At 44.6% G+C, this 26,929-nt stretch overlaps 1 protein-coding gene across 2 annotated transcripts in view; it reads right to left on the reverse strand.

Annotated features, from left to right (window-relative positions):
- Uvrag (UV radiation resistance associated) overlaps positions 1-26,929 on the reverse strand; it is a 264,183-nt gene that overhangs the window by 174,641 nt on the left and 62,613 nt on the right. For both annotated transcript variants that reach the window (XM_060367624.1, XM_060367625.1), the window contains one exon: positions 15,413-15,495. In XM_060367624.1, coding sequence (XP_060223607.1) covers positions 15,413-15,495 — 83 coding nt within the window. The remainder of the gene's footprint in view (positions 1-15,412; positions 15,496-26,929) is intronic.

Consider the following 26,929-nt stretch of genomic DNA (forward strand, 5'->3'; position numbering starts at 1 on the left):
AAAAAAAACAAACCTTCACTTTGTTGCTGACATGGGCCATCTAACCATCTAGGTTAGTATTTGCCTGTGTCCAGCCATCCAGGCACTACTACAGCCATGGCCAAAGGGGTCTAGGCTACTGTTTGAACTGGCAGCCTACTGTGATAGCATCCTTACATATCCTTGTCATGCAGGCACACAGAATAAGAGTTAAGAGTCTCCAAGAGGCTTGCAACCAGACTTCAAAGGAATACCTAGGAGGTCCGGCAGTACATGACAGGCTAAGGATTCCTAAGAGGGTAGTATGTGGAGCTGTAAGGGTGAAATTGAAGACACAATGGGGACTCTAGGAAATTAACAATGACAGGAACATGGAATGTTAGCTGAAGCAGGCTACAAGCAATGAGCAGAGCCATTTTAAAGAGTGGCCTTGAGCACTGACAACGGTAAAGTGATGGAGGTGGTACAAGTCCTCGAAGTCCATATCAGACCATCACGCATCTCAGATGCTGGACACGGACCTACAGGTTTCAGTGACTGCCGCGTTAGGTATGAGTCTTGCTTTGATCCAGTCCCACATTGTCTTAGTGCTTCCTATCCTTCCCTTTTGGAATGGGAACATGTCCACCATATCCTGGAAGCACGTGGCTTGCCTTCTTATTCCACAACACATCACAGCTAAGAGCGTTCACCTTGAGTCCCGGGGAAACTTCGGACTCAGAACTTCCGAACAACATGGGGGCTGTTAAAGACACAGCGGACTTTGGAGATGAACTGGTGCATTTTGTGCTGTAACACAGATATGGACCTTTTGCAGCAGAGTACTATAGCTCAAGAGATGACATGGATGTCAAATTGACAAGGGAAGGATCCTGCATCTTGACTGCCAACTTAGTTCAGTTGAGAAGCTCCTAAGATTAGTAAAGAAAACGTCTGGGAGGGTCTAAGGAGGCGTTTCCAGGAAGCAGTAAGGAGGAAGACCCACGCTGAACGTGGATGGCACCATGCCATGGGCTCAGGTAGAGATGAAACAAAAGGGAAGAAAATCACCAATGATACCTTTCTGGCTCCTCCCCTGAAACCTCCCCTTCTGGCCAAGGTAAGGAGAAAAGCTTCCTCTGCAGTTCCATGTCATGATGGTGCTATGCCCACCTTAGGCCCACGGGACCTGTGGACTGAAACTAGAAACCAAACTAAATCTCCTCTCCCTCCAGCTATTGTCACCTGTGTTCTGTCATGGAAACAGAAAGACTAATCAATACATCACTTATAACCGTATTTCCTCCCTCTTCTTCAGCATAAAGCCCAAAACAAAGGTCAAGATTTAGACATAAGGGCAAAATAGGAGGCTCCAGGAGGCTTAACCCCAGCTCTTTTAACCCAGTCTCCTTCCGGAGTCCCACTGGCTGAATGCGCCCTGGGCAGCTCCTCATGAAGCAGAGCTCTGTTTGTTTGCTGGGGACAGCTTCCCTGGAACAGAATGCAAGGGCTGACAGAGACACACAGCAGGAGCCTAATAAAACCATGTCTCCAGTGACACTGACTTTCAGATAACTCACCAGTATTTTTTCTAGATTACTAGAATCCTTGAATTCTTAACTACAGTGTCTGTCACACAATATACGCTCCGTAAGTCACAGGGTACCAGATAGCAAGGCTCTTGATTAAGAATATCGTATGCTATCTCGTAATGATGAGCACAATTGAACATGGCAAAGTTCTGGCAAACCTATAAACCTAACCTAATAATGACAGAACCATCAGACAGCTCCAATGAGACATTCTACAAAATATTTCAAATCTGTCAGGGTCATCAATAAGAAAAATCAGAGAACCTGACAGTCAAGAGGAGCTTAGGGAGACATGATGACTGGACACACTGTGATGGACACAGTGATGACATCTGTGGAAAGCATGGGCTTTAGTTAGTAACATGTCAATTCTGCTCCACTAATCGTAATAAGTGTATCATACTAATACATGATATTAAAAACAGGTGAAACTAATCAAGCGTGGAATATAGGAAAATGTGTACTATCTTAGCAATTTTCTACATAAAGCTGTTTTAATTTTTTTTCAATGTCAGAAAATGCATCTGGCACCAACAGCAACATTCTGATGAAGTTTCAAACTAATTTTGTAAAACAAGAACAGACTTAAAAAAAAAAACCCACAAAATAAAGAACAGGTAATTTGTCATAACATCAGACTCAGGCTGCTTATGCCAGCACTGTGAAGAGCCAGTACCTAAATCCTACTGGAAACCAGCCAGCAAAACGAGACCAACAAACAACCCCTCCACTTTAAACAAAGGAGCATGTCTTCAAGGAAATCCTGCTAAGCTCGAGTGAGGCCTCCCGGAAGAAACCCGGCCGTCCTCTGCAGGACCAACGGTCCTCATTTTGCCACCAAGTCCTTTGACTAGAGACTCGGTTAAGAGGACTCTTTTAAAACTTTTAAACAACCTAACAGTGTACTGTCCCGGTATTTCTGAACTGATGGGACGGTTCAAGCTTGAAGATCTTGAGAAGTTAACAAAGGGGCCCACGTCTGAGGCTAAAGCTGCAGAGCGGCCATCCGGAAGACAGGATGCCATGCTGAGAAACGACAGCCCAGCGCTAGAGTGCTCTTTCTCCCCCCTAAGCTCAGCAGGCTAACAACAGCTCGTTTGTGGGTTTTTGTTTTGTTTTCATTTGTTTGCTCCTTTTGTTTTGTTTTTAGTGGGAAGGTGCCCTGTCACATACCACAGTAAGCTCTGCAGATGGTATCAAGCATACCCACCGCAAATACTCTAAGCTTCTTGAAAGCCAGGATTGCTTTTCTATTTCTTTGCACCCAAAGTGCCTCATGTGACACTGGAAATGATGAATTATCAGCACACTGAAGAAGCAGTAGCCACCTTGATAATCACAGATGTTTCCACACTGGGGAGAAATATAATATCCAGTGAGCCATTCAAAAAGGTCCAATCCGGTGGGGTTTAGCACATTCATAATGTACAACCAGCACAATCACATTCTTAGGTCAGGGTTAAATGGAGTGGATTCCTTCCTCCCCGCCCTCCGAGAGTGTCACCATGTGCTGGCTTTCTCCCCACTTCACCTACTGTGCTGCCAGCAGCAGCCTGTGGAGGGCAAGCACCCATCCTTCCCTCCAAAACAGCGGATCTCTTGGTGTACAAACTAACTGCACTGAGCCAGCACACACCTTCCATGGACTCAGGAGTTCACAGAAAGTGCCTGTCATTCCAGTTACACTAAGCCTCAGTGAGGACAGGATCACTTCCTGTTGGACAGCCTATAGAACAATGAACTTAGAGGGATGGAGATGGCTTCCTCGACTATTTCCAAACTATTGGCCTCCTCTGCTCCCTAAAAGCTCTCTTCACTGTGCATAATATTTGATTGTTCAAATATTACTTGCTTGCTGCTATTACCCATAGTCCTCCAGTAAGGTTTCTAGCTTAGGAATGGGAAATTTTAGCACCAGATTCTCGCCTCTGCTGCACCTGTCACTACTTTTGATGCAGTCTCCATCAGGTAGAAGACCCATACAGTACTCCCACTCCCTGATACTTGACCTCAGGCAGCTCATCCATTTATTCACATATTTTAATCATAACTTCGATGGCTTATTCTGAATACCGTGAACCTTAATCTCTGATTATCTACCTTCACCTTTCTAGACACTGTAGTATTCCAGTCCAACATCATCACCACAACTTCCGTCTGGCCCAGAAGGTCCCCTCTAGCCACCACTCCCTCTACTGTTCTCATTTCTCTCTCACTCAGCTCAGTTTCCACGGTCTATTGCCATAAATTACTTCTTCAGACCTTTCTTCCAGTTCTTTGTCCTCAGTGACACCATCTTCCTCTGAAGCCGCCTGCACCACCTGCATAGGTGCCTCCACCCGTGGACTCACCATGCCACAGGCATTTGCTTTTCCTTATTTTCTTATCTTGTCTACATGTTCTGTTTTGCAGTACTGGGATCATACCCAGGGCCCTGAACATGCTACTACCTGCTCTACACTGAGCTAATCGTCCAGGTCAGAAATCATTTCCTTCAAGAAACTCAGATCACATTATCTTTTTGCCCAAAACCCTTGAAGAAACTTCATATTCTGCATGGGGGTGAGGCCTACAGCCCTAGGAAGATCTGGCCTTTCCAACTGTGTTCACTACATTTAAACAAGACCGACCCCCTGGCTAGAGCTGTTCTTGAAATAAACCAAACTCCCTCCCATCCCGGGGCCTGGACACCTGTGATCTCTCCTTTCAGGAATGTTCTTTTCCTCCAGATGCCCACTACGCTTACTGCCTTATCTTTTTGTTAAAAAAAAAAAAAAAAATTTCTTTCTTGGTGCAGTCTTCCCTGAACTAAAATATCTCATCCAACCATCCTCAGCACTCCCCACCCCTGACCCAGTTTTGCTTTCCATCACTGACCACCAGGGAAAAAGTAAAAACTACCCAAAGGTTGTCTGCTTAGTTCATAACTTAAAGGTTATCTGTTTAGTTCATAATTTCCCACTGAAACGCAACCTCTGTGAAGACAGGACTTGTTATTTCATCTTCCAGAGGCAGGATCTGGGACACCCAAACATCAGAACGCTCATCCTCTGGGACAGCAAAACTCCAAGTTGTACCCCTTCCGAAGGAGCTCAAAAACCTACAAATTTAAGCAGTACATGTAGGAAATAAAAAAGAAAATGAAATCATGAGCTTTTGGCTCTGGGCTGGTGCCACCTTTGCTGAGTCAATTCTCAATGCTGTACCTCAGTTTTCTGAGATCTAAAGATTAAATAAATAAATAAGGAAAAATAAAGAAAAAATGGATAAGTCCCTTTTGCAGAATAAATAACACAAAGCATAAATAACACAAAGCTGTCTGAAGGTCACACACATGACCCCGTGGCATGACTTCACACACATGACTTCCCTGGAAAAGAAAACTTGCTCAACAGATGTGTGTTTTATTGTTATTTACCAAATTAACCAAATAAGTCTTTAAAGACAGCAAGTATATCCTCAGAGTTGTTCCTTCTCCAGACTAAATGTCCTCTTTTCCATCTAGTCCTTGTATGACTGCTTTAAAATGGCCATGATGCTGGCCACCTCTTCCGGCTTTTTTTTTTTTTTTTCATGAAAGCAAACTAGCACTCACTCACGCAGAATATTCCAAATATGATCTAATGAGCTCCAAGTCCAAACAGCCCATTACCCCACCTATCTGGACAATATATTTTCATTAATGCACCATAACACAATCTTAGCTCCTTCTTAATGCTGCTGAGTCAACTGCTTGGCTTACAGCAAAGTCTTCATGCACTCCAGTCTCCAGATCTTCCCCTTGAGCTGCTTAAAGCCAGCTCCACTCTGAGCTTCAACTCTGACTTGTCACTAGAATAAAAAAAAATCTCAGGAAAAAAAAAAAAAACCCAAAAAACAGTGCTATTGTAAAAAAATAAAATAAAAAATACCTCTATGGTGAATGCAAGGGAGAGGAGCCTGAGAATAGCTAGGGTAGGCAGCTAGGGGAAATCACAGTATCAGATCACTCCACACTAACATATTAACAGTGAAAACAAACAACAAAAACGAATAAGAAGATCCAGGTATGCCATCGAGGGCACCAGCAAAGCCCGCTTTGAAAGTCTCCACGACACCAAGGTATCTGGTCCATTTTATGTGCAGGTGTACAAAAGACATTTTACTGAGAGCAGTGCCACTGGATGTTTTCAAAAGAGTGATGTGTCAAGAGAATGATCCACACCACACAGAGACTCTAGCAGCAAAGCCTTTGTTATCTAGGCCTCTCTGTGACCCCCTAACCGAATGACCTGGGACTGACATGCTCAACCTTTCTGAGCTTCAGTTTGCCTAATCGTAACACAGACAAATAACAGCAGCATGGCTATTGTGGTGTTATAAAAATATGCATTCAGAAGCTAAAAAGATTGCTTGGCAGCTAAGAGCACTGGCCGCTCTTAAAGAAGACCTAGGTTTGGTTCCTAGCACCCACATGGGAGCTCACAACCATCTGTAACTCCAGCTCCAGGACATCTGATGCCCTCTTCTGGCTTCCCTGGGCACCAGGGCACATGGTACACGTATGGGCACTCATATACATTAAGAAGATAAAGGTATGCAAGGCCTTTAGCACTGAATGCTGTTCATATTCCAGATGTTTGGATACTACTTTCCTTCTCTGGCCCCTATGCAGGGCTTTTGCAAGAAAAGAAAGAATTTTGATATGTCTAGAACAGAAAATATTTAGAAGTTATTACTAACCATCAATGAATGAAAGACTGTTTGCATGCTAGACCTGTTAATCTGTTTGCTAGAGTCTAAGTCCCCAGAGTAGAACCTGCCTTCTCATGTTAAGGCATGTTTCCAGTCACAAAGAGCCAATAGCAGGAACAAGGCTACTATAAATACACTGCTGCGAGAAAGCACAGTAAGCTCCCATTCCCTTCGAAGGTGGAGCATACACCTGTAGAGTAAAGGCACGTGCTAGCCTGATGCATATGAGATGTTAAGTCTTCCAGAGTCTCTGCTACATTCTCTTAATAAAACTCGATGTAAAAATCTAGGGATGGGTGGGGTGGGTGTTTAGTGGTAACTGGTTATTTTCATTGGCACAGACACGAGGATGAAATCACTAACCCTTGGAACATGCCTTAGAACATGCCTGGCTCAGCGAGAATGAAGTTACAAGGCAGCCATGCGGGGCGTGATGGTAAAGCCTTAATTCGTAGTGACATCCTAAACAAAGTCGTCCTTAGTAAAGTAATCCTGTGAACCCGAGCCAGGATCGGCGCGCAGGCAGAGAGAGAGAGCGTGTCTTGGGCAGAAGACAATCCACACTCTTAGCTGCCCTGTGATGATGTTCGCCTTGTCACACTGTTCTTAGTCTTCACTCACCTTTCTAATAACATCTGAAAATTAACTTCTATGCTAAGCCAAGACTCCTTCACAGGGCTTTGGAATGATACATGTGATTAACCCTGTATGTTTCCACTCTCTGTGGAGCATGCAGCAAACTAGAGATCCTCCTGACTCAGCTTTCCAAGTGCTGGCATCAGAGCAGGCACCACCATGCTCTCCAGGTCATTAATGGCAACGTTTAAACCCAAATACCAAGGCAGCTTTCCTCAGAAAACAAGAAGCCATTTCTGGCAATGCGTGCCGGCAAGAGGTGGGGAGGGAATGAATAAGAATAACTGGATATAGTAACTGAGTATAAGATTTTAAGATTATAGCTTTTCTTATGGTAGCAATATGCGCACAGAGAAGAAATGGAAGTTATGGCTAATGTAAAATAGGAATATTTTCATTCAAATACATAAAATAAAATAATATACAAAAAGCCTAAAATACTTGAGAGCAAATTTAATATAAAGGCAAATAATCACATGAAGAAAACTACAAAATATTACTGAAGAAATGGAATATGAGCAAAATGGGCCAACATATAACACATATCTTTGATGAGAATGATAACATAAGAATGATAGTTCTCCCTAAGTTAATATAAAAATTTAATTAATCAAAAATTTACATTGCAATTACAATAAAGTTGATTTTCTTTTTAGAATAAACTTAAAGTAATAGCACATATTGTTTGTGTCTTGGGAAAATCACCTTAGAACTAAAACTGTCTACACTCAGTTTTAAGACCCAGAAAGCTCACTTCCAGGATTGTAACACAGAAACAAAACATCTAAAGTCAAGAGTATGTGTGCTATGTCACACACACACACACACACACACACACACACACACTGCAGCACTGTGTGCACCAGCAAAGCAAACATTAAAAAACAAGAGTCAGAGCTGGGCGCGGTGGCTCACAGCTTTGATCCCAGCACTTGGAGGGCAGCCTGGTCTACAGACTGAGTTCAAGAACATCCAGGGCTACACAGAGAAACCCTGCATTGAAAAAAAAAAAAAAAAAAGGAACAAGAGTAGGGGTAAACAGTAAATGTATATCAAAAGTGATGGGTGCTTCAATTGTGTACCAGCTGGTGACCTCTGCAGATTCAAGAGGATCATTGCTGTCTGAAGGTCACACATATGACCCCATTATACTAAATACTAAATAAAACAAACTCAAGGTCACAAATCTGAGAACAGGACTAGGAGGGAGGCGGGAGAGGTAATGGGATGGGAAAAGTTTAGAGAATGGGTTAGAGTAAGCAGAAAGCATCATACAGACTAGGTATGAAACTATCAAAGAACAAAGCTAATTTTTAAAAAGGTAAACAACAAAACAAAATAAAAAGAGAAACTCAAAAGGTGAAGAGTTGATTAAAACAGTATATATGTCCACAAAATTATATTTACATTATTAACTTTGTTTTATGTGACTAATACTTGAAAAGTTGTAATGGTATTTGTTTGGGTTTTTTTTTTTTTCTTTCTTACTTTTGTTTTTGTTTTTTGAGACAGGGTTTCTCTGTGTAGTCTTGGCTGTCCCGGACTAGCTTTGTAGACCAGGCTGGCCTTCAACTCACAGAGATCTGCCTGCCTCTGCCTCCCAAGTGCTGGGATTACAGGTTTGTGTCAGCACACTGGGCTGTAATGGTATTTTAAAGTAACTTTTTAAAAGTTTCCAAAAGTTTCCTTCCTTGATTCTTGGGCTGCAAGAGTAAATTTTTAAATATAAGTACATGTAAAAATAAATAAGGATAATGGTGGAATAAAGTGCTCCACCCTCACGATGGACTATTATTAAAAGAATGAAGTGGAGGAGTTTGTATATGCCATGTTGAGTAAGAAAACTGAGATGTAGAATCATTACTGTGTATGTTTTCCATTCCAATTTTATAAATCAGTAATTAAAACCATATCCACACATAATATCTGTGACATACACAGAGACCGTGGGAAAACCCACAGATAGCTACAGATGAGCCTAGAGACTGCTGACAAAGCGAGTGTGCGGCTAGGGATCACTTGGACATGTGTTCTGTGTTTGGGTGGTTTTTTGGCAAGGAATGGGAAAGGGGGGGTCAAAAGAAGAAAAGCCAAAAAGCAAAGGGGAGACCACCTAAAACTACACTAACATTTATTAAAATCCAATTTTTACAATTTGCGTGCGCCTTTATGAATGTGACTATAAGCACATATATCTACGTTATATACAGAGGAAAGGAGAAAAATAAAAATTAAGAGAAACATGCCATTATGCAGAATTTTGCCCGGACTATGAAAAATTCCTGGTTGAGAACCTTTCTGAAACTTATCATATGTCTCTGCTCTTCCTCCCAGGCTGACTAACCAGCACTCTGTTCCGCTGACTGCCGCACAACACGGGCCCTGATGGGAAGATGCACACATCCTGGAGCCTGGCCGATGCCATGGAACCTGCTTTAGCACTCTTCTGGGGACCTGGACAAGCTTTTCCACTGTGGCTCGAAATGCAGACCCATCACGTTGATGACTTCAGTTAGGATGCGGCATGCACATGCGTGCACTCAGGGAAGGAGGAGGCCCTCTGTTTGTGTCTGCCTCTCTAAGGGCTGAAGTGGTGCGCACACATACACACACACTTTCACACTCCTTTACCACAATACTGTGAAACGAGACTAGTTAAGAATCACAGAGAGCAAATTACCAGTGTTCGCTCTGTGCTGTGTGGTAGCTTAATGCAACCCTCTGTCCTCCGCCTGCTGACCTGAGCTGAGCACACAGCCCGGGGAAGAGCCCGGCCTCTGTCTTGGGCAGAGAAGCATGACTTTACTACATCAACTTTGCAGCACTTTCTGAACACGTGGAGCTCTCAACTGTGGTAGCTGTCTTTGACCCCTTGGAGACAACCTGAAGAGAAAAAGGAAACACAGCTCTCCCCACTCCTAAGAGCTGAGAGCCAGAGCCACAACTTAACGGTTAGACCTGTTCGCTCTCACCCCATGCTGTCTAGAACTATAGAATAACTTACTTGTTATTGGACAGCTGGTCCCTTTTAAAACAGAAAATTTACAGGGGAAAGTAGACTCTATCAAGGAAGGGATGGGAATTTGCCTCTAGAGTGCCAAATAAAGCCCTTTCAGAAAAACCGACAGAGAGGAGCAAGGTCTAAAGTCATAAAAGGGGGAAAGCTCATTGGCTGCTGCAGGGAGGGTCGGCAGGTAGAAGGGGCAGGAGCGGCCTCCACTCCGGACTGCACTTTCAACACTTTGGAGATAACTGCCTAGCACATTTTTCACAGCTCTCACTTTGCCATCTGCAAACAGTAACTGAAATGACAGAGCCTTGGCCTGCTGTAGCCTGAGAAGAGTGAGATACCATCAGTGGAAACAACATTTATATACGGGGTTCACGTAGGGTACAAAACTAGAAAAGGCCCAGGAGGGGGTGAGCTAAGGGAGTGGTGTGGGAAGGCTGAAAGTGCAAAGGGGGCTTCCTGGGCTGGGAAGGAGGGGGAGGGGAATGGAAGGGGAGTGCTCCCTAGGAGATGGAAGAGGAGTGAACCAAAACCAGGTATGAAAAAAAAATGTCTAATGAAACCTGTTCATTTTTCTACTAAGAAACAGAACCTTCTTCACAGATGATACCTGTATGTCAGGGCTAACAGAAAGATCCATCAAACAGGGAGCGCCCAGTGCTGGGGTGCTAAGGGGAAAGGAGGGAAGGGCTGACTTTAACTCATAGGTGCTCCATAAATGACAGCTATGAACCACAGAGTGGGTGAGCTGGGAAGAGGGCACAATGCTGAAGAGGTAGGTGTGTTCTCAACGGCCTTTGAACACCACAGTCAGTGTGAACCTCATCTTGCATGTGATGGCACAACAATTTCTAAGTGCAAAGGGACAAAACTAATGCATCTTTTGACAGACCCGTCTCACGACAATGTGGAAAGCGACTGGGGCGAAAGCAGCGCGGGAAACTGCACAGACACAACACATACTGACTGCAAAGATGGCGCCCGGGCCAGAACGCCCGAGGTTGAAGACAAGCTCCCACACACAGCAGCTGCGTGACTGTGCCAAGCTCCTAAATGCCCTGTGTCTCAACCTCCCCACCTACTGATAAAAAACAAAAAACAGGTTTTACAAAAAGGGGACGTTGTATGGAAGAGTTGTATCATCCTCATCAACACTGGGCCGGGCGAAGCGGTGGACACCTTTAATCCCCACACACCTGAATCTGCTTTTTAAAAAGCATTTATTTGTTGTATGCCCATGTACCCGGGCATATGTGTGCACCACATGTGTGCCGGAGCCCACGAAGGACAATGGAGGCCTTGGGTTCCCTAGAGGTACAGACGGCTGACCGTGAGCCACCGTGTGGGTGCCGGAAACAAACCCAGGTCCTCCGCAGGAGCAGTAAGCGCTTTTAACCACTGAGCCACTCCCCAGCCACCCACATCGTACTACTGTGAAATGTTCGGGGAACCAGAGCTATGATGGCACTTGAGAAAAACCGAGTACAGAGACTATTCAGATGAAGGAACAGGCAAAAGAACAGAGAAGGGTGGTACGGGAGCCACCAGCAGGGCTTAAGATGACCCAGAGCCCGCTAACAGCAGTGAGGGAAGAAGCGTGGGAGAAACACAATTGACTATGACTTCTAGAACTTGGGTGACTGGAGTGGTGCTAGTACCAGAGAAGAGACAGGGGAGGGGTAGAGGGTGAAGCTGAGGGTGAATCTGGCCATGCTGGGTTGCGTCTCCTCAAGGACAAGTGACCAACTGATGCCCAACAGACCCCAGTAAGTGCAGACTGTGAATCCAAGGGAAGGGTGGGAACTCAGGATCTAGACTGGGGCTCCTGGTATTTGGACAGGCTGCCCGAAGCTAAGGGAACAGCTCACAGGGAAAGAACAGCACAGAGTCTCTGGCCCAGGAAGCTCAGGCAGACAGAGCTGCGAGGCCAGGTGAGGGATCTCTCCTTGGAGAAGCTTCCGATGTGTCAAGGACTGGATAGTACAAGCATGGCTGTGTTGGAAAACAGAGTGGACATCAGAATGGCTTGGAGGTGAAGGGGAAAAGATGCTAAGCGGAAAAGCCAGCGGCACAAGCTAAGGACTGTGGTGTAGTCTAAGAGGAGCTGCCGAGCAGACACGGCTGCCTCTCAGCAGGTAATATACACAAAGGCGTTGAGACAGTGCCCGGCCGGGGCCCTCTGCCTAAGGCCCCCATACTGAAGGGCGGCAGGCTGGTAGACTGGGGCAGGACTTTGGTTAGAGCCTTCAGAGTGAGTAGGCCACACTAAAATACAGCTCTCTCTTTAAGTATGAAGGGGGGTGGGGCATGACACCCCAAACTATCTTTCACCCTCAGAGAGCAGTAGGATTACAAGTGACCCCTGACTCCACAATGTCATCAGGGTTAGAATTCTAAACCTCACACCAAACCCTCCTCTCTCATAACCATTCAGTAGCTCACTACCGCTGACAAGAAAAACTTTTAGAGGCAACCCAACAACAGATCCAGAGCACCCCGCCCCAGAGTTATCTAATTAGTCTATGTCCCTAAAACCAGAAAGGCTGGACAGATCTAGACAACTGCTTACTTAAAGGCGTTTCGTAGGGCCGGCTTAAGCTCCACGGAGGCCCTCCCACAACCGTGTTCACCCCAAACGGGAGCGCGAATCGCATTTCAGATGCCAGTTAAAGAGCAACATTGACACCTTGTGGTGAGCATCCCGAAGTCTGAAACAGAGGAGCAAAATGGCTCTAATTGTCCGGTTGCTGGGAAGCAGACCTTCAATCTGAGTTTTCTAGGCTTAACAAAAAGTTCATCTGCCCACACCACACTGGAGGCAACTCTGGAAGACTCGGCGACCATGGAGCTGTTAAAACTAGCCTAGCGTCTCCAGTTCAAGCCAAAGCACCTGAGTAAAGCCGAGCTAACTGCTTTCCTACAAAACAACATGAAACTTCTGTCAGAAGCATGTGATTTCAGCACATGGCCTGGGGTCTATGTTCCAAAGTACGTCCTAGGATAACGGCAATACAGTGAAAGACCTTTCTCTTTTTTTCCAATTTTTATTTTTAATTCTGAGACAAGGTCTCACTGTATAGTTCAGGCTGGCCCGACACCTTGAAAGCATCTTAGCTCAGCATCGGGGCAGGTGAGCAATGCCATGCTTCATAGCCTGTGCAAGTTACTAATTAGAATACACTCCTAAAGAAGAGACAATGCGGGTGATGTTGTTGGAGACAAGGTCTCATGCAGCCCAGGCTGGCAGCCGGCCTTGACTGGCATGTATCTGAAGATGACCATCCACTCCTGATTCACCTGCTATACCTCTTGAGTCCCAGGATTAGAGGCTTGGGACCACATGCCTTGCTGTGGCAACGTTTTCAAGCTATAGACCAAGTAGTAAAATGTTATGAACCAAGGAGAACTAGGAAAAGAAAAGAGTTGTGTTTTGTTTTGTTTTGTTTTGTTTTGTTTAATTCCCGTTTGGGGACAGTGTTAACTGCGTAGAGAAAAGAACAAAGAAACACAGTCTGAGAGAAACACAAGTTTCCCAGCAAGCATTCCACATCTACCACAGCAAAAAAACTCCAGGGAGAGCAATGCTTTCAATAAAGCAGACAATGGCTGCCCGCTGCTGTCTGAGGGAACTAGTACAAAGTTCACTAACTTTGACAAATATAGCTTAGAGTTTCTGGGTGCAGAGTGATTCCTGAAACAGGCATTTAATTCTAGCTCAGAAAAGCTGGGTCTTGGGCCTGGAGAGAGGGCTTCTTCACTAAAAGGACTCTAACTACAGCATTGAAGATGGAAAAGAAACACCCCAGGAGCTCACTGACCAACAAGGCTTGAGAGGTGGCAGGCTACCATTTCGTGAGAGAGCCTGCCCTAAGCCAGGCAGGCGCAAAGCGACGTGAAACATCCTATGTCTTCCTCTGCATAGTTGTTCTTCATGTGGTGTGTGTGTGTGTGTGTGTATGTGTATGTGTGTTTAAGGGAGAGAGTGAGTGAGTACGTACACACACACAGTGTCACATTCAATGCACATACACCACCACACTCCACACAACTGAGTCTATGTTGCTATGGAAAAACGAATTTCCACAACAGTGATAAGAAGCACTTGTAAACTACACAACTTCTTCCATCACAAGAACCAGAGGTAAATGAGCTGGAGCAAACAGGACGGTTAGGGTACTGGGGAGTGAACTCCCCCCATAAGGCTGGGGACTGCTTTCCCACCGAGCTGCACCTGAAGCCCTGCTCACATTGCCTGTGGTATCATATCTCTTCACCTCCTGTTCTGAAAAGCTTAGAGCGTTCAGCTCCCTTTACAGTACTCTCTTTTCTCTGTTATCTATCCCAAATGTCTGCCTTTTCTCTAATTCGGGATTTTTTCTTTTGGTTCTATTGGTTTCTCTAATCTCATACTTTGAAAAAATGTTTAAATGTTCTCTTATTATCATTTTACTAAGGAAAATAAAGGTCAGGGAATTTAGCAGTTTGTTCACATTCCAACTATTTCTGGACACTCTGTTTAACACTTGCTGTGGTCCCAATTCAACAGACTAAAAGGAATGTCCATTCAGTCAGCACATCCTATCTGTTTGGCTACACATCCTAAGCAGTCATACTGAAAACACCTCTCAGACACAAGCCCAAAGCCATCGAGCACATGGGGCTGCTTCAGAATCACCGTCCCTTAGGAGTAATGCTTACAAGTCACGCAACCAAACCATGTCATCAACTATGAGGCAAGGATGTTTGTAAGAGTGATGTTTATAAAATACCCATTCCTCACGAATCCTTCTGGACTCTTCCACCAGAAGACCTACAGAGGATATGTAATGCTCTAAAATTTATGATGTGTTAGGTAAACATTAGAAAAACACTACCCAAATCAAATTTCAACTTGCAGTCTGAGCTGAGGGAACACAGGCTGCGCGTCACTGCTGACTGCACTGGGAAACGGCCCTGGGGAATGCCCTGGATGATCCACCACATGCAAAACTAAAGCTAAATTTTTAAATCTTTCAAAACAAATCCCAAGCATTTCATAGACATATGTCACATACAGAGAGCTAAGGCAGTTAAGCCTCTGAGCCTTAGATATCTGCAAAGCTCCTTTGGCCTGTCACACAGGAGAAGAGCAGACCCAAGGCCTAAGCCACGCCTAGGGCTGTTGGTGGGCTCTCCTGGGGAAGGTACTGTTGATAAGGGCCTGATACGGCCACACTCTGCAGCTTACGGGACAGACAAGCAAGCGCCTCGTGTTCTGTTTTAAGGGCTGCAGTTTCCAGCTGCTCTTTCCCATGCCCAAGGAGAGGAAATGGCTTTTCAAAGACTTTGTCAAGGAAATAAACTGAAATCACCAAAACTACAGAATTTATGGAGCTTTCACTAAAAAATGCTCAGCCTGAGTCCATTCCCTCACACCACAGCATCACAAATGCGCAACCAGAGAGATCTGTCCAAATCCACGAGGCTCAAAGGAGTTTCTTACCGCAGCAAAGAGAAGACATCATAAGAATTGCGAACACAGTTCTGGTCCACCTGCAGAATGTTCTTCTGTGCATTTGAATGACCCTGAAAGACAATGGGGAAGAAAATAAACAAAAAGAAACAAAATCTGTGCATAGATCAGCCATGTTTGCCTTTCTAAGGATGTGACTTATGAAAGATGTGCATCAATTTGAAATGTTAGAGACTTAAAATTAGGTATAATCTCCATGGAGCCACCGTCAAATCTTTCAGACAAGTGGATTTAAAATCAATTCTTTCTCACTGTTCCCACAGAAAAAAAAACAGTTCTGGTTGAGCATTGTGGTTAACTTTCCAGGGACGGTTCAGGAGTTCTTCGGTACATTATGTGACTGCAGAAAGGGGTGCTGTTCTGTCCACGAGGCTGAGCCCGGACACCAGGCCTTCAAGACGCCCAAGTCCTACTCGGGAATATAAGAAACAAGTGTTCCCACCCACACTACCTCCAGGAATATAACCCAATGACACAGGAACAAGGCAGGTGTCTGTTACTTAAGAAAAGCGGCATAAATTGTGGTTAATAAGAAGATTGGGCACCGGGGCTGTGGTTTTTGGTGGAGTGCCTGCATAGCATGTGCAACGCCCTGGGTTCCATTAGCAGCACTCAGGAGACAAGATGTGGTGGTGTACAGCATAAGCCCATCACTCGGGAGGTGGAGGCAGGAAGACCAGAAGTTCAAGGTCATCCTTAGCTACAAAGTGAGTCTAAGGTCAGCTTGAGCTACCTGTGACCCTGAACAGGACTCTGGACTCAGACTATCAGGATTCTATTTCAAACCCTTAATACACCAGCTATGTGACTGTCACCTAAACCTTCTCGGTCAATTGCTGTCTCTGCATGTAACATGGGAATGACAGTAGTACACACCTCATAAGTGTTATAGGAAACGTTAATACTCATACAATGAAAGACATGCAACAAACACTAAGTATCTACTCTAATCAAAACACAGACATTTTAAATTAACAATAAACACTGGCAAGGCTGTGAGATAAAGGGAGGAATGTTAAGTTAGTACAGCCACTGTGAAATTTCATGTGGAAGTTTCTGGAAAATGTAAAAATTTCTAGGAATGCATGAGCTACCAAAAATGACTCAAGAAGAAACAGCACATCTAAACAGACGTTTTATATGTAAAGAACTTAAGTCAATAATCATAAGACTACCAGGAGAAATACATAAAAATACGTTTAAAAGTGGGGAGGGGCAGAAGACTTGACTAGTCAACCCTAGAATTATTAAAAGATAAATAAATAATAATACCAATCCAGCTCAAAGTCTTAAGAGGAAAAAGAAGGGGGTTGGAGAGACTTCTTCAGCCACTGTAGGAGATCACTTCTACTCTTATATCAAAGCCAAACGAAGCATAAAAAGCTATATGCTATTATACATACACACACTGAAATCTTCCACAAACTATTTGCAAAACTAATCTAGCAGCATATTAAAAGGATTATTCCATACACTCTTGGCAACTGTTCTTGGATAAGATTTGTGTATCTGTGGGCATAATAGCCTCATTCACAACTGCCAATGGATGGAAATAACCCAGCAGTCCACAGACAGTGGAAACGACAAACAAAATGTGGACTATTCATACACTTAGCTTTGAAAGAGGATTAAAAAAAAAAAATTTACCACACGATCCAACCTAAGTTGGATCACCTAACAATTAGACAGGAAATACAAAATATACCCAAGCTGGACCAAAATAAAATAGAAAAACATCTCATGTTCTGGATAGTGTCAAGATAGCAACACTACCAAAGGCCATTCACAAACTCAACACCTCTCTATCAAAATCCCATCTGCCTTTTCTACAAAAATGGGAAAACCAATTTTCAATTCAATGGAACCAGAGCAGGTTGACAAATAATAAAAAGAAATATTGAAAAGAGAACAAAGAAGACTTACATTTTCTAATTTCAAAACTTACTGAAAAGCAACAGCAATCAAAAAAAAAAAAAAAAAAAGGATGGTACAAGCAAAAGGAAGACTGAAGAAAGGAAAAAGACAGAACTGGAAAGTAGAGATTAAACCAATGTATCTACAATCAACTACCACAGCATATCAATAGCAAGGTACCAGGGCTCTTCCAGGGAGAAATAAGCTCTTCAGATGACAGTGCTGAAACAACAGGAGAGCCAAATGCAGGTACTCCTATCAACCAAGAATAAAATTACCTTGAAATTAGCTAAAATCCTAATAATCAAGCTAGTAAATTTAAAACTATTAGATTCTCAGCTATGATACCCAAATCGTTGTCATCAACGACAACAACAATTTAATTGTAACTTATTAAAATTTAAATTTTTATGTAGGACATTATAATATAGGGAAAAACTACCCAGAGTATAGTAGAAAAGATTTCATATCTATCTAATAAAAAGTTTAATATCAAAAATATGTTGCAATTTAACAACAAAAGACAACTAGCTGGATGTTAAAGTGGGAAGAACTGGAAGATGGATTTCTCCTAGGAAAGCATGCGGGGGCCAACAGGCACACAAGTGGACATTTGCTCAGCAGCACTGGTCCTAGGAAACACAACAAAGACTGCAGAGGCATGCTACTTCACCCACACTAGGACGGCTATATCACAACAGAGTAATAATTAACCGCCTGTGCTGACGAGGGGCAGACAAATCGGTGTTGTTGCCACACAGGAGCAAAAGTTCCACAGTTTAACTGTTCCTCAACAGTTAAAACCTGAAGTTAGAGGATAGCCACCCAGTTTACTGAAAAGAACTGAACACAGGCACTCAAACGCAGATTTGCTCTTAATTGTTGTGATAGCATTGACAGCCAAAAGATAGAACAGCCCAAATGTCATCCAAGTCGAATGGACAAAGAAAGTGTGGTAGAGCCTCAGAAAAATGAAGCGTTGTTTTATATAATGTGTAGATGAATGTTGTACACAAATATAAAAACATGCTAAATGAAACGATGCTAGACCTGAAGGATCAGACACTGTGTGATCCCACTGGCATGGAACACACAGAGTATGTGAATCTTTTAAAGACTGAAAGCAGATTGAGAGCTGCCAGAGGGGAGGAGAAAGGCACAGTGGAGTACCAAATTTTCTTTAGGATTAATTTGTACTGAGGTGTCTGTCTGTGTGTTTATGTGCGTGAGTGCAGGTACTCGCAGAAGCCGGAAGAGGGCATCAGGTCTCCTGCAGCTGGAGTTACAAACAGCTCTAAGCCATCTGATATGGGTGCTGGGAATTGAACTCACTTCCTCTGTAGGAACAGGAAACACTCTTAAGCACTGAGCCAATTCTCCAGCATTCTGTTTTCTTTCAGATGATAAAATGTTTGTCAAATGATAAAAGCAGTGATTACATGATCAGCACTTCAATCTTAAAAGCCATGGCTATGAAGTAATGTACAGGATATGGTAGTAATTAACTATAAAATAACTTAGTTTTCTTATTTTATCCACAAGCTGCCAAATGTTTTTCTAGATATTAAAAATCATCCAGGAACTGGAAGAGGTAGCTCAGCAGCTAAGAGCACTTATTGCTCTCGTGGAAGCCCTGGGTTTGGTTCCAACCCACATGGTTGGCTTAAAGACATCTATAACCCAATTTCCAGCGGATCAAGCAGGCACATATGCGTTATACATAAATGCATGCTTGTGAAATAGCCATATGCATAAAGCAACATAAGGCTAATACATGTTTTAATCATCTAAGCCAGTTACGGTGACACAGCGCCCACGATCCAACCACTCAGGAAGCTGAGATAGAACTTCAAGCTTAAGGCCAGCTTGGGTGAGATCCTGTGTGAAAAATAAAAACAAGGATCCAGGAAGATGGCTGAGTCGGTGACACGCTTGCCTATGCTGACGTAAAAGCTGGTGCAGCGGCACGGGGCTGGTGGGGCTGGTAACAAGTGAGGCAGAAAGAGAGGCCCCGGAGGTTCTGCAGCCCGGCAGCCTAATCTGAATCTGTGAGCACCAAAGTTTAGCGGCAAAAGAATAAGATGCCAACTGACTGAGGAAGACACTGGCATCTATCTCTGGCTTCCACGTGCATGCAAACATGTGTACATATAACCCACTCCTAAATGAACATGAACACACACACACAATTTAAATCCACACCCGTTACACACATACACAAGCAACACATGGTAACAAGGAGAGAACACCGAACTGAAAAGCTGCAGCCAGGCTTTACCCCACTCTGCCTGTCAGGTAGGGAAAAAGATAATTTAGCTCCTCTAGTCTTCATGAGACAACTACTGAAAACATTAATGAAACATGAATGCTGTGAACACCGGCATGTGCGTTTACGCGTTTCATAGTCAGCATTACTGGCTCACAGCTGCTGTGGGAGATGTTCGCACTGGGGCTGATACCAGCAAGCCAATGGCTAGGTGCTATTCTTAGCCCCACTTCAGAGGTGAGGAAACTGAGACACAGGAGGATTAAGGGGAAGAGCCACACAGTCTGGCTCAAAGCCCCTGCTCTTAAGGCCCATGCTCTACTTGATGATCTCCCAGACCTTTTCTGAGTCTAAAATTCTCAGTCTATGTACATTTACAGCAGCTTAAGGACATTATGAAGCCCTCTGGCTTCAGCCTGCACTTAGCAATTAACATTCTTCAAATATGCTAAGAGCCTCACTCTGAATGACATCTAACTGGACCAGCCTGGGATCCTCCAGGCCTAGTGTGGGCTTATAATGGAAAGAATCGGCTCATTTGTATCTGGTTATCTGTGGGAGATACTGCCAAGTGCCAAAAAGCCCAGGAAAGATTTGCATGCTACTCAAAACTCTTCTGAAGCCAGGCCTAAGGATTTCCTCACACAGAGGGACTCTCCGGCTGCCTGGGAGGGCCTGGAAAACGGTTAGGAAAGTAGTTTCACATCTCCAAAGAGCAGCAGCTCTGCGCAGATCAGGTATATTTCTAGATTAGTGGTCAACATACTTCTTCCATAAAGGGTCAGAGGGTGCTTTTGAGGCTGGGAATATAGCTAAGTGCCAGATGGGGCCCTGAGCCGGGTCCCAGGACTGAGGCAGGGAGGAGGCTGTGTGGCACGACTGAAATTCAGATAACATTTTCAGCTTTGCAGATACCTGTCATATCTGGAACATGTTCTTTTTGTTTCCTCTTTCAAATTCTTGAAAATGTAAAAAAAAAAATCATTATCAGTTTACAGGCCACACAAAATGGATGCTAGGTTAGCACTCCTGGCAAGGTCACCTTGAAAACCATGAGATGATTTAATGGTTCTTATAATTGTACAACCACAAAAGCAACATAGAAATGACTCAACTAGTGGGCATGGTGGTGCAGGCCTTTCACCCCAGTGTGAGGGAGGGAGGCAGGTGGGTCTCCGTGAGTTTGAGGCCAGCCTGGTCTACAAAGTAAGTTCAGGACAGCCAGAGCTACATAATAAGATCCTGTCTCTAAACAAACAAACAAACAAACAAATAGAAGAAAAGGATGGAAGGAAGAAAGGTAAAACTTATAAAGCTTTAACTACTTAAAATCAGTTTACATACTCATCTACTCATTTCAATGTTCACTAAACACCTAATACACAACGAATGTCAGGCTCGTTCCTCACTGTCCTCAGAAAGCACACATGCCAATTAAGGGCCCAAGTAAACTAAATAAGTAAATACAGGGGTTATAAGATCAGCTTAAAAAGAAGCTGCACAGACATTCTGATGCAGCGAGGATTCCATCTAGCAAGCACAAAGGCTGCTTGAACCTCAAAGGCTGCAGGGGTGGCTGTATTTGGGGTGGGTTAAATGGTCCTGAAAAGCTGAAAAGCAGGGGAGGAAAGTCCCTCCCAGATTGAACACCTTTAGCCAAAGCAATAGCAGGAAACATTGTCTGCATTCAGAGAAAACCAAATAGTGGCCTGATTTGTTCTGCTCAGTCACACGGAAACTATTTGATACTCTAAAGATGAAAGTAGTGGGAGACATGGCTGAGTGAGGAGGCTGGGAGCCCTGTTACCAGGCTAAACGTGAAGACAAATAATGGGCAACAAAATCTCAGGAAGGGTTTCCAACACTGAGGTGTGACTATCAGAGCTGTATATAATACAGGTTCCTTGGGCAATGCCTGGGGTGAGGAGCTGGAGGAGGCAGCCTGACCATTTAGTTGGCTATTACAAGAATCCACAGGGGCCAGAGACATGGCTAGGAAAACAACACAAACACAAATATTTACATACGGTACATACAGAGACACACAAACACACACACACACACACACACACACACACACACACACACACTAGCTGGGCGGAAGCTAGGGCGGAGCACAGTGATTCCAGGCTGGTGAGAGATGGCACTCAGATCAGAGAATGGGACACACACACACACTGAGCAGACAAAATTTACTCAACTTTTCAACAACGGAATAAAAGAACCCAAGTATGCCATGGAACGACTAAAAAGATGTGGTGAGCAAGACAGAGGGTACACAGGCAGCAGAGCCCACAGGTCACCAGGGAACCACTGCAGGAGTCCAGCCCTCTGAAGGTGGCAAGCTGAGCCAGGATTACAGAGTGGAGATGGAAGAGAAGGTAGGGAAACCAGACTTGTTTCAAAGGACTCAAAGGACCTAGTGGCTACTTGAATAGAGGGAGGGAAGGAAGGAAGGAAGGAAGGAGGGAGGGAGGGAGGGAGGGAGGGAGGGAGGGAGGGAGGGAGGGAGGGAGGGAGGGAAGGAAGGAAGGAAGGAAGGAAGGAAGGAAGGAAGGAAGGAAGGAAGGAAGGAAGGAAGTAAGTCAAGCCTCAGTAGCAACATGTGGCCTGGGATAAATAAACCTTTGGCTAATGAAGATGTGGAAAATTTGACAAAAAAATAAGTCTGGAAGCCAAAAGGAAGAGTTCCCTTCACAGTATAATAATTTGGAAATGACAAGTATCTATAAAAAATGGTCAGAAACCACCAAGCAAAAGAGATTGGATTCTGGGTAAGAAACTTCACAACTGCTGGCTTCCAAGGGCTACATCCCATCAGACCTCTCCGGGGTCCCCACCACAGACGCGTCACCCACTCTCAGCAAGCATTTGTTAAGCCAGCACTACATGCCAGGTTCAATGCTACACACCAGCAATAAATGCTGTCCTGCCCCCTCACACAGGACAGTTGGCCAAGAAAGAGATTAGTCAACAGGTGATCAGGACGTCACAGTTAACAGTGCCAAGGGAAACGCCAGGCATCACGGGAGCATAAGAGCTGTCTAGGGAAATGTATCTAAGTGATAAGGGCAAATTTTAGCATGAGAAAATATTAAGATGGAGGGTTTAGAAAGAAGAAATCAGAGCTTGGCAAGACGGTGCAAGCAAATAATTAGTGAAGACAGATAGATGCTACTGCCTTGATTTGAAACAAGAAATTACATCACTTCTTAGAAATGGAAAAAAAAAAAAAAAAAAACCCACAATGAAGAAGTAAATATTGGCAGACTCCATCAGTACTGGCTCAAAAAGAAAGGGGATGATGCAATGCAAGACAATCTTCTGATCTGACCTAAGAGAAGGGGTTGACATTGGTACCATTCACTGAATTAAAGAACGTAGTGGGGGAGGGGAGAAAAACTGCTCAGTTTGAGGCATGCGGATACACCAGGCTCTGAAGCACCTAAGCACTTGACCGAAGTCCAGCTGGCCAAAAAAATTAACTTGGGTATGTTGGGGGTTGGCCTGGTGCTATGTATTCTAATGTTAATTATTACCCCCCCCCCCCCCGAGATCTTGTCCCTGCTCAGGGGAGCACATCCTCACATATACCTGTCCTTGCTGTGTAAACCTTGCTCCTAATTTAAAGCTGATTGGTTAATAAAAATGCCGAAGCTTGGGATTTGGCAGAAGAAGGGGAGATGGAGTTTGGGGTTCACGGGCTGGGGTTGAACCTGGAGGCATGAGCTAGCACAGAAAAGAAGCGCAGGCCAGATCAGCCTGGGTGGAGGAGCTGGAGACCATAATCAGTATTTTGGGGCCATGGATGGGAGGCAGCTCAAGACCGGGGTAAAAGTAAAGGTAGGGGGTAATATCTGCAAAGCCCAGGTAAAGCCTGTGTCTTTATTTGCTTGATGGAGCGTTAGATAATGCCACCGTAATAACTATAGACTAACAATGAACAATTAACGGCCATACCTTTTACCACAAGCGTGGGACACAAAGGACCGGGGTTCAGCTCCTAGCACATGGTCAAAAGCTCAAAACCACTGTAACTCCAGCTCCAGGAAAGCCAATGCCCTCTTCTTGCCTCCAGGGGCAAGCACAAACACAAACTCATGCCCACTCACACCCAGGCCCCGTGCACATGCACACACAAAGTTGGTTTTTTGTTTTTTGGTTTTTTGTTTTTTTTTTTTTTTAATTCAGATACAGTGTGTTCAGAACAAAAGAAGCCTGGTGGAGCCCAAGAACAAGCATAAGCATAAGCGTTCCACTGTAGGTTTTTCAAGCGTGAGCACCAGCGTCCCTAACTAACCATCTCCACGTGGCAAGTGAGTGCTGCCTAGCCCAGCCTCACCTAAAGGGACTAAATAGATCAGACCGGTGAGGTGAAAGAACAAAGGACAGCAGGGCAAAGCTGGTGGCTTGTCCCACAGACGGGGAAGTGTCCTTCCCACCGTTACAGTGTGCATGTGGGTGGCTACCTGCTGGGTCCACGGACAGCCTGTGTTTCGTGTGCACACCTGCATGGACACTAACGTGCTTTCAAGTGCTGGCCACGTGGAAACTGAGGAAAACTGCAAGTGCCTCTGCTAAGCATCTGCAGGCTTTGGACACCCTCTGCCCGAGCTCTGATGAAGGCCAGGTGCTGAGCCAGTAAAGAGGGAGACAGTGAGCTCAACATGGACATCCTCCTGCCCCCAATTTGGCCACGATTTCAGACTTGCTTTTCCTCTCTTGAAACAGTGAGAAGCACTGTGCAATAATGACAGCATTGTAAGCAAAGCCGCATGAATCCTAAAACGAAATAATTACTATTTAAAGAACATTCAAAGCAACAACAACAACAACAAAAAGTTCTTGTTCCTGGGGTACTTTTAAGGTAAGAATTCACAACTATAAACACTCTCCGAAGACAGCAGATGAAGAGTCTTCAGTGCCACTACTTTAGGAGGGCCCTGCCAGAGTGGCCGTCCCTTGAGGGCAATGTCTATCTTGCAGCAGAGCAGAGACAGGAATATGACTCAACCTAACTCCACTCACTCATGGGAAAACGTGCACCAAGCAGAGAAAACACTAAATCCTGAGACCATAAAAGTGAGACATAGGGGCTGGGAAGACCCCTTGGTCAGTAAAGTGCCTGCCAGGCAAGCATGAGGACTTGAGTTCAGCTTCTTCCACTCAGAGAAAAGCCAGACACAATTGTGTGTGTTTGCAACTGGGGGGGGGGGCGGGTGCAGAGGTAGGAGAATCACTTGCCAAGCTCTGGGTTCAGTGAGAGACTGGGTCTCGATGATGATGATGATGATGGTGATGGTGATGATGACGATGATAGAGGGAGAGAGAGAGCAGTAAAGTAAGACATTTGTCAGTGACCCCTCACTTCCATACACACACACACACACACACACACACACACACACACACACACAGGAAAGCCATAACCTCAGCTACAAAGGAGCACTGTAACTGGGGAGAAAACAACAGAAGTGATGGGAGGAAAAGAAGGCGACAGTGACAGCCAGCTAAATGGCATTCCTGGACAGATGAGGACCCAGGGTAAGGGGGTCAGAGCTTGAAGAAGAGCTTAAACTGCACTAACCTTTCAGAGTCAAGAATATCCTCATTCCAAATCTAATCTGAAAGAGAAGGGCAAAACAAGCTCTGGGATTTTAAACAAACGAAGGGCTAAAGTCTGCATCCCGGTGAGGACAAGCCTCAAGCTGTCTCTGTTTACTTCGAGAATCTAAAACATGTCTACCAAGTACCATGCTTGGCTTACCGTCTCCTGGCATCAGAATTCTCGAAAGCTCAAAATTGTGCTAAGAAGACAAGAGCCTCCAAACTCCTAACAGGAAACATGGCCTTTTCCCAGGTTGTTTTCTGGCTTCAATGAAGGCAGAGAATGGGGACCACACTGTAGCAGAAGGATTTATAAATATAAATTACAGGATAAGACTATTTTCCAAACATCTGTCAAAAAAGTTAATTTGATCCAAGAAAAAAGGGGAGTAGGGGAGGCAGAGGGAAGCCAAATACAGTGACTGATGGGTGTGACTTCAGTGGGTCTGGGTGGCTTGACAGGCTGAGTCCCTCGCCCGTCTCCTCTTCACTAATACCACAGATCTGCCTAACGAGGCACTGGCCTGAGCACCCTCCTCTGCTCCCACCCTGCACGGCCAGCGGCCACCTCTAATTAAATGGGAAGCTGAGACTGGGGATTCTGACACAGCATCTGAAGCGGGAGGAAACGCAGATGCCGCATGGCCCAGTTCAGAGAAACACGCTTCTGAGTGAGTCAGGCCAGAACTTAGGAAGAGCCTGCTGTCTACCTGCTGGCTCAGATGTCGTGGGCTGCAGTGTATGTTTTCTTCTGAGGTCCTTTGTTCATCCACTGAGAACGGCCGTCTCGTGGGTTGCTCCATAGTAGATGAAAACACTAAGTGTCTGGTGTAATATCTGGCATTGAAAGTACTTGGCAATGAGGCCAAAGTGTGAGTGTTTTCAAAGCTCCACACCTGCCTGACTCAGCAGTGCTTCCAGGATGGTTCAGAAACAAGCCTACCCCTGGTTTACATCAGAGGATCTGTCCAGTCTCTGTTTCTTTCTTCTATTGGTGGTGGTGGCGGTGGTATGTGAGAGTGCGTGCGTGCGTGCGTGCGTGCGTGCGTGCGTGCGTGCGTGCGTGCGTGTGTGTATGTACAACAACTGACTGAAATATGTACAAGAACAACTTTGAAAAGTTTTACAGTTTCTCAGGGCTGGAGAGCTATGTCAGCAGTTAAGAGCATCTTACTGCTCTCTCAGAGGACCCAAGTTTGATTCCCAGCCCCGACATGGTAGCTCATAACCATCCATAACTCAAGTTCTAAGTGGTACACTTAGGTATATACAGCTAAAACATTCATAATCATAAAAAAGAAAAAGAAAAATTTCCCAACTCTTCAAAAATCCAGGCAGATATGATCTGCTGCCCAGCTCTGTGCCACTCAAACACAGCTGAATCTAGACACAATCCAGCCCTAAGCAGTACACAATCCTGTGTACTGCTCGGTACGATGTCCTCTGCCATCACGTTAGATCCACCGACATGATGACCAAAAGCAAATGGCCACTGTTCAAGTCTCAATCCTAGAAGGCCAAATAAATGAAAAGCCTCCTCACTTTTCCAGGTTCCAGCATGCCCTCATGAAAATGAAAACCCACACTTTGGCAGCTGTAAGCAGCATTCCTCACACCTAAGAAGAAGAAATCTCTAAAAGAAAGACAAAGATGAGCAGCATAGCACTGCCTTTTCACAGGTGACAGGGCATAAGGAAGAG

The sequence above is a fragment of the Meriones unguiculatus genome, chromosome 14, assembly GCF_030254825.1.
Source record: "Meriones unguiculatus strain TT.TT164.6M chromosome 14, Bangor_MerUng_6.1, whole genome shotgun sequence".
Lineage (NCBI taxonomy): Eukaryota > Metazoa > Chordata > Mammalia > Rodentia > Muridae > Meriones > Meriones unguiculatus.